A 16395-nucleotide genomic window follows, 5' to 3' on the forward strand; every position below is an offset into this window, starting at 1 on the left:
GATGAGTTTTATGTAGACGAAACGCGCGTCTGGCGTATAAAATTATAACCCTGGTACTTTTGATAACTATTAGTGTTAGTTTTAAGAATGTTTATAAGTTATTTCCATTGAACTAGCTGTCAGTAACTGCGAGTACTCTTAAATGTTTGCCAATGAGACAACTATTAAGTAGAGTTCTAAAGACAAAGAGTTATAGGTGATTTTACGGCATTCAACAATGAGAAAAACCCATACCGTATTATTAGCTATAAAAGGCCCTAAAAAAAGGAAGGTGTCTATACAATATACCGCGTTTAAATCAAATGAAATTCATCGAAAATAATCCATGTGAAAAATGGTAGAAAACTGTTGTTCAACTTAGCGCCAGGGACCTTGACGACGTTCAGTAGTGCGTCCGCAATATCCAATGACCGTTTTATAAAAAATTATGTTCATTCTTTATTTTCATAATTGACCCGATTTGTTATGACACAATAAGATAAATGAAATGTAAACTCTTCATAACTGGATGTTTTACATGGGTTCTTTGGATCCAACATAGAATGACTTTATCGAGCCTATTTTTATTCACACGATGTACCACAGGAATATAGAATGATTTGATCGAGCCTATGTTTATTGACAAGATGTACCACAGGAAGGATTGTAGCAACACAGCTGACCTAAAAATATATCAATAATTGTATTATGAGAAAGTAGCAGGTATATGTTGGTGTGTCAAATCGTCTTCCACTGTACAAAGCCGTGCAAATTCTGAAATCTTTTTGAATTATGACGAAAATTGTGACGGGATAGATTTCGAAATTTAAACAAAACCCTGCCATTTTAAATATTAATATCATTATTTGTATGCAGTATTTTCTGAAAGCGTAATAAATTATCTGTCATTTTGTCCATTGATAAATAATCGATTTAATATTACGAAACATAGTACTGAACAAGGAATCATTCTCCCTGTTGGATTGGTTAACCAATTAAATGGATTTACATTAATTAATACCACTGGTTAACAGTGGACCCATAATACTTTTGTACTTGTAAACAACTTGCAATTTCACTTATTTTACCATTAACAAAATAATAAATAAAGGCAACAGTAATATACCGCTAAAAATAGTAAATGATAAAAAGTTTCAGGTAGTAAAACGTACTAAATTATAAACGTACTAAATTATAAACGTACTAAATTATAATCCTGGTACCTTTGAACTATTTACACCACTGGGTCGATGCCAATGCTGGTGGACGTTTCGTCCCCGATGGTATCACAAGCCCAGTAGTCAACACCTCGATGTTGACATGAATATCAATAATGTGGTCATTTTTATAAATTTCCTGTTTACAAAACTTTGAATTTTTCGAAAAACTAAGGGTTTTCTTATCCCAGACATAGATTACCTAAGCCGTATTTGGCACACCTTATTGAAATTTTGGATTTTCAATGCTCTTCAAATTTGTACTTGTTTGTCTTTATAAATATTTTGACATGAACGTCACTGATGAGTCTTATGTAGACGAAACGCGCGTCTGGCGTACTAAATTATAATCCTTGTACCTTTGATAACTATTTACACCACTGGGTCGATGTCACTGCTGGTGGACGTTTCGTCCCCGATAGTATCACCAGTCCAGTAGTCAACACCTCGATGTTGACATGAATATCAATGATGTGGTCATTTTTATAAATTTCTTGTTTACAAAACTTTGAATTTTTCGAAAAACTAAGGGTTTTCTTATTTGGCACAACTTTTTTAAAATTTTGGATCCTCAATGCTCTTTTACTTTGTACTTGTTTGGCTTTATAAATATTTTGATATGAGCGTCACTGGTGAGTCTCATGTAGACGAAACGCGCGTCTGGCATACTAAATTATAATCCTTGTACCTTTGATGACTATAAAAGGGTTCAGGTACTAAAACACACAACTACATCAATGTATTATATAATTGCTATATCGTAAGATTACGTTCGAAATTAAAATTCCATATCATGATAGTAAGAAATATTTCTAGGACCAGATTTGTGATAGAAACTTTTTTGATAATATAGAAAGGTCCGATCACACTTCGACTACGTACCCTGTTTTTGCTTTTCTATCTTTTTTTTTATTCGAGCGTTACTAATGAGTTTTGTTTGTCAATGTTACGTGCGTCTAGCGTACACAAGTGTAATCCTTTTATCTAGAATGAGTTTAGTTATTATTTGTGTGAAAGCACTGACCTGGTTAACACAGCTGCTGGTATATGAAGCAGAGTGGGCAGTCTCCATTTCCGCACTGCGGGCAACCACGACGATCCCCCTATCAACAATGTGAAAACACATACCAGTGCATCATTACGGAAATGATAATTAACATCAAGGTACAAATTTCTTTTTTTTCTAACCGCAAATAAAAAGATAATCATCATATGGAATTTTCAACAGTTATCCGATAGATGTCATTTTTTAATCTTGAATTTCCGACCCTTCCTGAACATTTCGTTTCGACATTTTATACCGTTCCACCTTACGATGAGTTGTTTTGCTTAAGATTAAGATATAGGCATGTGAGGACTCATATTAGCCTAAGTTTCTTTTTGGTATGATGTTTTAGTTTGTTCTGTGATTTTCATCAATTTCTACATTTTACATATTAGATTTAATATTTGGGTCTTCAATAGAAGGTATACATACAGTAAATTTTTAATTTTAGTATTTTATTTTACGGTTACGAATTTAATTTCCTTCTCTGTATATGTTGAAAACATTTAGTAAGTTAGACCTTGTTACCCTACACGCTAGTACTCCATATTGTTTGAAGATATGACCATACCTGTATAGGACTATTACACCTTAGTACTCCACTTTGTTTCCTACAACATTTTTGGTTTTCTTAAATAAAAAAAAAATATATAATACAGGTTTTTTAAAACGAATGAAATAATATGACAAATACTATACAATAGCATGCTAAGCATCTATTTCAAATCACTTTATTTCCATATCGATGCAAGTGAATACCAATAGTCACTGGGGTTAAGCTGATGGCCGCAATTCGATTCACGGTCATCCCAAAATGGCGGATGAAAAATCAAGCTAGTATCTGAATAGTGGGAAACGTCAAATGAATATCTGTAATTTACCCAATAATAACTGAATGTAAACGTAAAGCAACAACTAACTTCGTATTGATTTTTTTTAACTAATCCCTACTAAACATAGGTTTATAAGAAATAGATATTTTGATCTGACATGATTTAACAAAATAACTTCCATTCGTGTTCAGTCTTTTAATCACTATGTAAATATTTCAAAAGGATGCAGTTACTACTGAATGAAAAATGCAAAAAGAAAATCATAAACAAAAATTAAGGTTGTCCTGTTTGAGACAATTGAACTGAATGTTCCAGTGTAGTATCCAGTTATCAGTTCTCATAGCGAGATGGAAGCGCAGCGGCAAACAAATTTTGCAAATGGATTTCAAAATGACATTCTGTCATTATGTTTCTGTCTAATTAAAGTTTACCATATTGTCTTTCGTCCGTAGATTATGGCTTTAATCAGACAGAAAGGTAAAGAAAATGAAGAAAGACTTGCAGAATTATGAGCCAACAATACATTTGTAAAAAGATAGAGTACATTTCCACACAAACACATCTACAAGGCAACATAGGTATCAGCAGGCCATGTCACAGAAAACCAAATTAATCATATTTGCATCAACAACAAATTAAAAGGATCACTTCAAAATCACTTCAAGATGTTTGTGTAATAGGGGACCAGATTCTGCATCAGACAATCACCTGGTAATTGGTAAGAATGAAGCTAAAGAAAGTATAAAACATGACACAGCCTTTAAGGGTGAAATAAAAAAATTCTTAGAGAAACGACAGAGAAAGAACAGTTCAACATCACGCTTTCAAACAAACACCAACAGCTAGAAGAACTTGATAACATTGCAGATCAGTGGAGTCAGATATAAGAGATAATAAACTGCACATGTAAAAAAAGTCTTCGTAGAAAAGAACACAACCAAAAAGAATGCTTTACACCAGGCAATCTACGAACATTGTAGAAGAGGGACAAGAGATACCAGAGGGACAATCAAACTCATAGTTCGAAAATAAAATGACAACGATGACCATGGGTAAAAATGAAAAAGACTAACAGACATATAATAGTACACATGACACAACATAGAAACAAAAACTAAGTAACACGAACCCCATCTAAAACTGGGGATGATGTCAGGTGCCCGGAAGGGGTTAACAGATCCTGCTCCACATGTAAAACCCGTCGTGTTGCTCATGTTATTAGAAACCCGGTAAATGGTCTTATTCGGTAGCTCAGTAGGAGAGGGAATAGAATAAAGACAAATTGAATAGACGCAAAACCAGAAAATCAAAGACTGATGCTATAACTGATAACGAAATAAACAACAGGGAAGTTAGACAATGTGTGAAAAGATAGAAGAGCATATATTGAAAATCTTGCCTCACAAACTGAAGAAGATGCAAACATGTGAAACATGAACGATCTGTACGATACCACTAACACACTTGCTGGCAAATTTGATAAACAGGTCGACAATAGTTATCAAAAGTACCAGGATTATAATTTTATACGCCAGACGCGCGTTTCGTCTACATAAGACTCATCAGTGACGCGACAAGCAAGAGACAAAACTATAAAGGTCATTACCACTATAGAAGAACAGATAGCTTGATGGGCAGAATATTTTAAAGAACTTACAAAAAGATTCCCCAGCTGAAAAACAAGTCATTATCAGAACAGATGAGGAGCTCCAAATCAACCTTAATCTACCAACAAAAGTAGAAGTAAAACATGCAGAGAACATTAAAATCAGGCAAGGCAGCAGCTCTAAACACTATTCCACCAGAAACCCTAAGGTTAGCTCAGAACTAACAGCCTACCTTTTACATAAGCTATTTGGTGATACATGGTAACATATAAGAAGTGAAGTATGAACTGATACTGTTTCATAAATAAAACGTGACGTTCTTCAACTTCCTCATAAGTTTCCCATATAAACGGAAAAGATGGGTCGTTTATTCTTTACAACAAAATTTAATTTTTTTTGCTTGCAATATTCTACAGCTTGTGTCCATTTGTTCACCATGCGGATACTTGTTCTTATAGATGGTTGGTGCTCATGATTATATGGATATTGTGTTATGTACAACTCTGAACTTTTTACGAATATTACGGTACGTTAGTTGACCTTTGTGAACTATCTGTGTTTATATCTATCATAGAATTGAGAATGAAATGGGGAATGTGTCAAAGCGACGACAACCAGACAACAGAGCAGACAACAGCCGAAGGCCAGAGATTGCGGCGGGATTAAACATGTTTTTTTTTAGATCTCAACTCTCCCCCTATACCTAGCCAATGTCGAAAAACAGACACATAACAATACACACGGTAAACATCAGTTCAAAAGTAGTCCGAATCCGATGTCAGAGTAAGTAACAAAAAAAACCTAAAGAAAATGACAATGATACATAAATTAATAAAGAACTACTAGCAGTTACTGACATGCCAGCTCCAGACCTCAATTAAACTGATTGAAAGATTATGTCTCCATCATATGAAAATCAGGCACAATCTCTCCCGTTAGGGGTTTAGTATCATACTATCATAAAATATATGAGAAGAGCATAACCCATATCATGTCATGCCGACAATTATTTTTTAGATAAATGTGTTTAGTTCCGATGCAAAGGCCATATAAGTGAATCAATATTAAAGTCAAAATATGCAATCTTTAATGACCTGACAACAGTTTCGTAACTATATCCCTTCTTAATAAGTCTGTTTAAAAGTTTTGTAAGCTTTTGAGGTGAATACTGACCTTTTTGTGCTTTGTAAAGAATATTACCATAAAAGATAGGATGTGAAAGACCTGAACGTATAAGATGTCTGCATGTTGAGTTGTATTTACGAATTATTTCCTTATACCGATGATAAAAATAAGTAAATCTTTTGAGTAGTTTGTGATATCTAAAACCCTTGTGTAATAATTTTTCAGTAAAACATAAATTTCTCTCGCTAAAATCTAATACGTTGTTACATACACGAGCGAATCGTACAAGTTTAGATATATAACACCCTAAAATGGTTACAAGGGAACGTCACCATCTAAAAATGGATAATTAACGGTAGGAAATGAAAAATCTTCTCTTTTTTCATATAAATTTTTTATTAAGCTTCCCGTTAATGCTATAGATGTCAAGATCGAGGAAAGGGCAGTAGTCATTGTTAGTATTAGCTTTATTTAAAGTAAGTTCTACAGGATAAATTTCTTTAGTATACATGCTGAAGTCGTCATTATCGAGAGCCAATATATCATTCAAATATCTAAAAGTATTGTTAAATTTTTGTATCAAATGTTTCGATGGGTCTTTGCTAATTTTAGAACTCACTTTAAATGTTCTCAAAATTACTCAAATGTAAACGGGATGAACTGTCCATTCTTAGATTTAGATATTTCGGTTTTATACGGGAAACTCCATACGGACGCTGATTCTAAATCTAGAATAAAGAAAGTCAAAGTCATTGTTAGAATTCTGGGGAAAGTATGGAGTGCCAAGAGCATCTCAAGAAGCACAAACTTGAAAATTGTCAATTAAAACGTATAATCTTGGCTTTTGTAAGGAGCAGAAGCACGGAGAACAACTAAAACATTGTTGTCAATACTGCAAAGTTTCATCAACTACTGTGTAAGGAGAACAATAAACATCAGATGATTTGACAAAGTAAGAAATGAAAACCTACGGAAAAGAGCTGACCATGAACCCATTAATATCCAAATCAAGACAAGAAAATTGGTATGGATAGACCACACATTGCGAAAAGAACAAGCAGCATTACAAGGCAGGAAACTGACTCTGCCTTTAACCCTTAGGGAAACAGAAACAGAGGAAGACAAAGAAACACCGGATGCAGGAAAACATAATCTGAATGAAACAACAAAGATACAGCTGGAACACATTAGAAAAACTGGAGCTAAATCAAGTTAAATGGAGGGAGTTCGTCAATGACATATGTTCGCGAGAGGAACTAAGGGCCTAAGTAAGTAAGTAAGTAAGTATATGTTTCTCATTTTGTTACTTGTAACATGGTCACAAATTAAATTAGACATGTTTCGCTGGCATTATGTGTACAACCAGTTTACTATTCGGTTTGTCATGTTTTTTTTGTGATACTAGTACTCTAATTGACAATTTTTGATTCATCTGCTTTCGTTGATCGACGCAAAAGATAATTTTCGTGGATATTTGATTTTGCGGATTTGGCAAAGTCTGATATATATATAATCATGTTGATAATCAAATGACAAATTTGTAAGTAAATGAATATTTAAATTTATAATTAAATAATGCACACGAAATATAAGCAAGTTTGTATCACACGATAAATAATGAATCCGCAGCACGAGTTGTCTCTTTGTACCTGGATTTGTATCCTTAACATGTTTTTTAAATACCATATCCGTATTTTTGTGTTTTCCATCATACTGGGGGATGAACAAAGAAAGGCAACAGTAGTACATCGCTGTTCAAAAGTCATTAATCGATTGAGAAAAAAAAATCCAGGTAAAAAACTTAAACCGAGAGAAACACATATACTATAATAGGATTAAAGGATCTTAATTTTGTTTGTTTGATTTCAAGAAAGTAAATTTTTGCTGGAAGTACCTGCAATCTAAATGTATCTATAATTACCTTTTTTACAGTCTGAGTCAACTTGACAGTTAGATTTAACCTTACAATTACTAGAGCTTGTCGGACAAACCCCGTGTCTTTGTGCCTGAAAAAATAGAATCGGAGATCAACAAAAATATACAACAGTACACTTTTAAGAATAAAACAGTAATAGTATTTTAAAGAAAAAAAAACATTGGTAAATTTTATTTGCCATTCTGATATGACTGCTTCTTTCGCTTAGAAAATAGACTCTAAATCCAATAGAATTTGTTTGCACATGCGTATATTGACCACTGCAGAATAATGACTTGTATCAAATTGGCATACATTTAATATATTTCATTAACTTGAAACACTTCCAAACTCTAAATGATGCACATATTGTTACTAATTCATTTATTATTGACATAATCATTTGACCTAGATACGACAACCGTTTATGCTGGCTGTTAAAAACTCCCCCTCTTAATATCACATTGCCAGTCGTTTGCTTGTTCACAAACAAAAGAGGGAGATTCATGCTTCTTTCGCTTTGTAAATAAACCCATACTATAAATCCAATATACAATTTGTTTGCACATGCGTATATTGACTACTGCATAATAATAACTTTTATCAAATTGGCATACATTAAATATATTTCATTTATTTAAAACACTTTAAAACTCTTAATGATGCACGTGTTGTTACTAATTCATTTAGTATGACTGTAATGTGTTGCAACTCTAAATTGACATATTTGACCGAGATACGAAAACCGTTCATAATGGCTGTTCAAAACTCCTCCCTCTTAAAACCACATGGCCAGTCGTTAACTTGTTTACAAACAAAAAAGGAAGGTTCATGAAAGAGTCTACAAAAACGCTCTACTCTTATACACATTGGACATAGAAATTGCCTTAATTGTTCTTATCAGAATCAAAATAATTGATGCAAGCTATACTTTATTGTAGTTTTAATATGGGTAGGCATTATATTCGTGTTATTTTAGCCCTGACTATTGCTCGGGCAAAAAAATCACGAATATAATGCCTACCCATGTTTAAACAACAATAAAGTATAGCTTGCCTCAATTTTTTCTTAATTATTTGATACGAAAGTACTTTATATGACAGAACAATCGACTCTTTCTAGAACAAGATATACGGACATATCAAAACGAAAATGTGGTACTATTTCCAGTGAGACAACTCTCCACAAGAGACCAATTGAAAAAGATTTTAACAACTATAGGTCATCGTACGGCCTCCAACAATGAGCAAAGCCCATACCACATAGTCAGCTATAAAAGGCTCCAAAATTACAATGTAAAACAATTCCTACAAGTAAACGAACGGCCGGATTTATGTACAAAAAATAAATGAAAAACAAATATGTAACACATACAGAAACTACAACCACTGAATTACAGGACCATCTGTTTCGCTCCTGGAATGTTTTATGATTCTACTAAATAACGTCATTCAGTTGTTCATTGAAGGGACCTCGGTGGCCGAGTAAATTCAGTTATATAACTGACATGTTACTAGCCTGTTATCACGGATGATGTGACTCCAAACCCTGCAATCTGCTGAAAGTGAAGTTACGCATCTATCGATCTTTCTTAATCAAGCTAGTTATCAATCAATCTCAATCAATATTCAATTAATCAATATTAATTAGACATAAGTTTGACAGATATTTGTTTTAGAGTTTTCATTGCCTTTCATTATAGCATTTTAGTACAAAAACTGCTTATATTGACATATTTGCGCTGAAATATAAAGATTGAATTAACCTTTTACCAAAGAAATTAACATAATGGCAAGCAATGGTAATGACGCTGAATATACCCGCTTCCACTTTATATTATACTTAGTGAGATATGTGAACGTTATTCATTCTTTCTACAGCCTTAATCCACTCGTTGTTCTATACCTTAAAAGTTAACGAAAAAAATATGTTCAGCTGAAAACATACCACGTTTATGATTAACATTGAACATAGCCAAATGTGTGTTTTGTTTACATAAGACCAGCAGGTGCTCTCGAATCATCATATCATTATCTAATTAGTTATCAAAGGTATAAGGATTATAGTTTAGTACGCCAGACGCGCGTTTCGTCTACATAAGACTCATCAGTGACGCTCATATCAAAATATTTAAAAAAAAAAAAGTTGAAGAGCATTGAAGATCCAAAATTCCAAAAAGTTGTGCCAAATACGGCTAAGGTAATATATGCCTGGGATGAGAAAATCCATAGTATTTCGGTAAATTCAAAGTTTTGTAAACAGGAAATTTATCAAAATGACCACACTATTGATCTTCATGTCAACACAGAAGTGTTGAATACTGGGCTGATGATACCCTCGGGGACGAAACGTCCTTCAGTACTTGCTAGAGTTGGACCACATGATTTTATACGAGAATACCCCGTTTAAGTTCAAGTTTGGTTTAAATCTATATTTGGAATTCATGCAAATAGATATTTGGGCTCCTTAACTTGTTAATAGACGTGTATAATCAATGTCTGTTTACGGTTACCCTACTTTTGAGCGCAGAACATTGTAAAGTAAAAATTTAACCGACCTCGTGTCAAAAGAAAATTAGAGTTGCAAATACAATAAATTAATTGGCTGAAACATCAAAATATTCAGTATCGTGAACATGATAACTGTTTTGAAGAAGACTCGCGACTCGTGTGATGAAATAAACACGTAACCGCCGATTTTGTCAAACAAATAAACATGGGAAATAATCCAATCAATACAAATACGTATCAACTCGGCCCAAGAACAACTCAAACCAAGAAAAGACGGACCGCACGACTCAAAATCATGTCGACAAATATTAATTGGAAATCACTCTATACCATTTTGATAATGAAACCTTAAACAGACAAATATATATTTTGTCCTACTGAAAAGGATTTAAATACTGTACTGATGTTAAGTAAGAATACCGATACAAGATTTGACTGTGAACTTTTTCAGAATACAATCGAATTGTAAAGTTTCTAGTCGTAACATAGTTTACCTTTGTGGTATATTTGATACAAAAGAGGGACGAAAGATACCAGAGGGACAGTCAAACTCATAAATCGAAAATAAACTGACAACGACATGGCTAAAAATGAAACAAGACAAACAGACAAACAATAGTACACATGACACAATATAGAAAACTTAAGAATAAGCAACACAAACCCCACAAAAAAACTAGGGGTGATCTCAGCTGCTCTGGAAGGGTAAGCAGATCCTGCTCCACATGTGGCACCCGTCGTGTTGCTTATGTGATAACAAATCCGGTAAATATTCTAATACGGTAGATCACATTCATGAAAGGGAAGGGGATTGTAGTTACAACGTAAGGAACATATCCAATATCCTTTGTGAAACGGTTATTCCATAACGGTCAACCAACTTGTGATAATACATTTAGCGAACAACTTACGTCTCCAAATTTAAAGACGCGCATTGAGATTTCATAGATATTAATATTATGGATTTGTATTTGTTTGATATAGGATGGCAAACAAACCCAAACTATAACTAAAAAAGGAAAATGTAAACAATGAGGAACAAGCCTACACATATAAATTAAAGATATGAGTAGTATATGTCTCGTCAAACACATGTATACAGGAAATTAAAATAAATGTATACTACTACCTGTCGATACATTTATTTTTGGCATTGCACAAGTCATGTCTTCTTTGACTATTAATGACGTTAAAATACTAAATCCCTGTGATGTGTTTTAGTCGATTTTAGTCTCTGATGCATGATTTTTTACTATTAATTGGTTTTGGCTTTTAACTAGCTGTCAGTAACTGCGAGTACTCTCAAATCGTATTTTCTTGTTAATTCGACCTGTTGATACTGTTTATAATGCTTTTTTGTAATTTTTATTTATATGGATCTTTGCTGTATACCAGCTTTGATTATTTGTAATATCTTCAATTTTTCACTTATTCTTACAACATTTGTATAAACTTCAAGATTATAAAAAAACGGTTTTTTCTAAAGTGAACATTGATTGGTTAAATATTTCTCAGTGTGTTTGAATTTGTTTATTAGCCTTTTGGTCATGAATGTTTGTCTCTTATATTTAATTAACTGTGCATTTGTATTCAGATATCGCAGATCAAATTTATTCGTTCATTGTGTAATCATACGTTTTTTGATTGAGTTAAGTCTGCCAATTGATATTTTATCGTATGTTTTTATATGTTGTGATGTTATGCTATTGTTTCAGAAAAAGGGAGAAGGTTTGGGCCCATTAAAACGTTTAATCCCGCTGCAAATGTTTGCACCTGTCCTAAGTCAGGAATCTGATGTACAGTAGTTGTCGTTTGTTTATGTAATATATACGTGTTTCTCGTTTCTCGTTTTGTTTATATAGATTAGACCGTTGGTTTTCCCGTTTGAATGGTTTTACACTAGTTATTTTGGGGCCCTTTATAGCTTGTTGTTCGGTGTGAGCCAAGGCTCCGTGTTGAAGGCCGTACTTTAACCTATAATGGTTTAATTTTTGAATTGTTGTTTGGATGGAGAGTTGTCTCATTGGCACTCACACCACATCTTCCTATATCTACATGTGTATTTTTAGATTGTCCCCCTTAACATGTAGAGTTATTCGTGGTTATAATCATTGCCAGATATCAAATCGACATTTCTTACACGTCTATTAAAAAAACCAGACCTTTTATATTGTAACAAATAATGATCTGAATATAAAAAAAAAACTATTAGTTAATAAATAAATAAAATACTACAAAGAAGAACCGTAAATTTTAACACTTAATATGTCAGTACTTGATTTGTATAAATTATTCCAGTTCAACAATTGAATAATATCAGGAATACTCATTTCCAAAACCATGATCGTAATTTACAAAGCTTACATATGCACAATGAATAACACAAAGTATCAAAATCCCAGCTATCCACATTCTCATTGATCAGGTTAACGTAAAAGAAGGATATCAAACAAAGTCTTATACTTGCAATGATAACAAATATTCAAGTGTGAACATATTTATATAGCAAAACTCGTCATCCAAAATTGATGTAAAGTATTGCGCACAACACACAAATGCAAATTATAATGCAATTCGTGGGTAACGATAATTTTCATTGGACGTTGACAAATATTTGAAAGGTTAGATTTAACTTTCGCCCAGTCCGTAATTAAGAAAGCCACCATTTTGAATTCCGATTTTTTTTCGGGGGGATGTAACTTCTCACAAAATAAATAAAAAGTCACATTTGAGTCTTAACAGCATTTTGTTGTCAACATTGAAACCATTCTTGAAGCGTACGAAAGGTATTAAAAGACGTCTTGTGTTTGTTTGGTATCGAGAGTATACTCATGACGTCACATGGTATACATGCTAAAGACGATTCAACAGTTTCGCGGACTTTTTCATTTATGTAATTATTCGCCAAAATATGTATTAAATGGAATTTATTTCAATATGTTGCATTATAATGGAGATAACTGTATTGTATTTTAAGCTTGCTTTCGTAAAACCTGATTTTACCGGGCGCAAATATTTGTTTCCCTAGCTCCGATACGCGTCGCTAGGAAAATTTAATGTGTTACAGTAAAATCTCTGTTTTACGAATGGCATCCTTTAAATACAATACTGTTATCTCCTTACTTATGCATGAAACCATAGTGTTAGTTATTAATTTAATCTGGTGAAATATTTGCTAACAAGCAAGAGGAAAACATTGATTTTATAGTCAAACCTTGATGTTATTAGATTTTGAACCAATGACATATATACATCTTTGTCTTTAAACACAAAGAAAAGCCAACATAATTTTTACAGGAACCAATGTAATATGGTATCTACGAATCAATGAAAAAAAACAAAGCGTACTACTGGAGTGCTAAAATGGTCACGTTTTCCTGCTTCTAAGGTGACTTGTTCATTAAATCTTCCGGCATTGTCCGACAGTAGGATTGGCCTGACATGCGCTGTAAAGTCGGAATATGATAGAATTTAATACTTAGAGTAGATAGAGTGACACTGTTTGTGTTACATAACCATGACAACAACGCATCGAAGGTCTGTTGGCGACCTAGTACATTTATTGTTTATGTTTTTGTTCTGACATTGCATGATATATTTGCCACAAAAATCTGTCAAACGTGTTATGGTAGAGTTCAGATTCTGTTATCGTGAAGTACTGTTTACCCATCATATCATATACTGAGACATCTAAAATTGAAAGATTTCTGCTCGAAAGTTTATTCTATATTTCAGGTAGACAAGGTGTCCTCCACCGTCTTGCATTGATACACAGTAGAACACAATCGGTCAAGAAAACAATGGCAAATGATACCAAAGGGACATTGAAACTCATCAGTCTAAATAAATTCAAAACTCAATGCCGAAAAAACGAGATACGACAAGAATATAAACAATGTACAAATCACAACATAGAAATTTATAACTGAGCAACCAAACAATTAGAAAATATCCGTCGTTATCTGTGAAACAAATATTCCACTGAATATTCTGAACATAGACCGACAATACTTTATTAAAAGACTGCAAGGGTAATGTCTAAACAGTATTGAAATAACCACAGATTAAGACTGAAAATGACTTAACATTCTTTTTTTAAGTCTCTTCAGAGACCGTTTCAGATCAAAATTGGTTAAGTTCTGTAAAAGGCTATATAATGATATAGGACATAATAAATGAAGTTATTATGACTCAAATGAACTGCTAACGTAAAGACGAATATATTTACAATATATGCCCTTACAGTGTCATGCTTTTTGTCAACGAGATCCTGTTAAGAATAAAACAAAAAACAAAATTATTAATTTGTCATGCTTCATGGAAACAAGGATATAGATAAGTTGGTCACATAGACTAGCTCATGTCGTTCTTTTCGTCTAACATGTACCTGCTTATACTTCCAATTAACATGTTTTGAAGGTGCATAGTATATATATGCATGCCCTAAATGTACTGTGAATTACGTCTTACAAACATATCATTTAAAGCTGACAGAACAAGCATAAATTAATAAACGTCATTAACACAACTTATCGTTTTTCCTCAATTATATACATACACCTATGGGAAGAAAATATGTTGTTTAAAGTTAAAATTGAGAATGGAAATGGGGAATGTGTCAAAGAGACAACAACCCGACCAAATAAAAAACAACAACAGAAGGTCACCTACGGGTCTTCAATGTAGCGAGAAATTCTTGCACCCAGAGGCGTCCTTCAGCTGGCCCCTTAACTTTCCAGCAGTATATTGTTAGATATTACTGTACATGTTGGTCATCTAATTGATGTTTGTAGATGTTATATGTAGTAATGTGTTATCGATGGTTTTATTGACGCATTAGTAATTTAATTATTATAAATTACAAATGTTATTGAAACATGATACTATATGTATGTGTTGTTTTAAAAAAATCCCTCACAGGTTAAATATATCGGCTCTAAATAAACACATCATATATATCGGAATTAAAATTTGGTATCCAGACCTGCGTTTTGTCTACAAACGACGCTCGGATCAAAAATGTTAAAATGGCCAATTAAAGTACGAAGTTAAAGAGCATTGTGGACTTTGTTATTTTTATTTGATTTTACTTTATAAAACCACTGTTGGACTGTTATCGGAAGAAGTCATTAGGTCAATAGTTCGTCCGTCTCCCAAAACATAAAACTATTTTACTACGTGCATTTCTTTTTCATTTGACAAACGTACGATTTGTTAAACAATGGAATTATTCGAATTACAGACGATAGCAAACTGGGTTTTAGACATGAAAGATCGAAGCAATGACGGTATTGCATGTCAGAGATTTCTTTTCATTTATCTCTCAAATCTAACTTTCTGTTTGTTGTTTTGTGACTATTGTTTGATCTTTCTAATGTTTTATTTTCCCTCAAACAAATGTTTGATGTAAGACGCAGTGATTCACTTTGATATGAATATTACTAAAAACGACTTTAATTGCAAGGTAAAATGAATGAATGTACAACTCCAGAATGTGGTAGTATATCACTAATATACTAAAAATCTAAATGCGAAAGTCACCTTTTAATCGAAATTAATTCGTACAGGTGGAATTATACTTCAACAATAAACCTTTATATTGTATAATTATGTGATAAGTGTTGTAAAACAAGATACATATATCACCCTATTAGACATGCTCACCATAAGCCGATACCGAAACCGATACCGAAACCGATACCGATACCAACACAAAACTAATAGTGAGGTAAATGGTAAATGTTTATAATTCTTATCAACTCAACCCATTTAATCCATTACTTTATTTGAAATTTGAATACATTAGATGAAGCATTACTTCAATTAATTAATTTACATTAATCTATCATAAAGCATTCAGTTACATTCAACCATTATTAGATACACTAATGCAAGTAACAAACAATTCAAGATGCTAATACAATTTATTTTTAATTAAATTAAGGAGGGTTTGTCGTAGCTAAAAAAACTGCAGACAATTCTAAAATAGGTACATTATTGTTCCGACTATTCCTATAAAAAGAATCTTTCATTTTATATTTTTTTCTTTTCTTATAGAATGTTCTACATACACTCTTCTTGAACGAATCTTTCCATAGACAAATTATCATTGATCGACGATTATAGCATTTTGATTGCATATCTGCCTTACAGTATATGGTGTT

General features: G+C 32.9%; 1 protein-coding gene across 1 annotated transcript; it reads right to left on the minus strand.

Moving 5' to 3' along the window:
- Window positions 1-2224: 2224 nt before the first annotated feature.
- On the minus strand, window positions 2225-12692 carry LOC134688164 (WAP four-disulfide core domain protein 2-like). Its single transcript, XM_063548636.1, has 4 exons — window positions 12596-12692; window positions 7728-7812; window positions 2813-2871; window positions 2225-2299 (listed from the first exon to the last, which is right to left on the minus strand). Exons 1-4 carry the CDS (start codon window positions 12647-12649, stop codon window positions 2225-2227), a joined length of 273 nt encoding a protein of 90 aa, XP_063404706.1. The 5' UTR covers window positions 12650-12692.
- Window positions 12693-16395: the final 3703 nt, after the last annotated feature.

This window comes from Mytilus trossulus, chromosome 10 (genome assembly GCF_036588685.1).
Source record: "Mytilus trossulus isolate FHL-02 chromosome 10, PNRI_Mtr1.1.1.hap1, whole genome shotgun sequence".
NCBI lineage: Eukaryota > Metazoa > Mollusca > Bivalvia > Mytilida > Mytilidae > Mytilus > Mytilus trossulus.

Coding starts and splice junctions, on each gene's coding strand:
- LOC134688164 (XM_063548636.1), bottom strand. CDS start 12,649: ATGAGAATGTGGATAGCTGGGATTTTGATACTTTGTGTTATTCATTGT. Junction 7,813..12,595: donor GTGTTATTCATTGTGCATAT/GTAAGCTTTGTA, acceptor CTATTTTTTCAG/GCACAAAGACACGGGGTTTG. Junction 2,872..7,727: donor TGACTCAGACTGTAAAAAAG/GTAATTATAGAT, acceptor TTTTTATTTAAG/AAAACCAAAAATGTTGTAGG.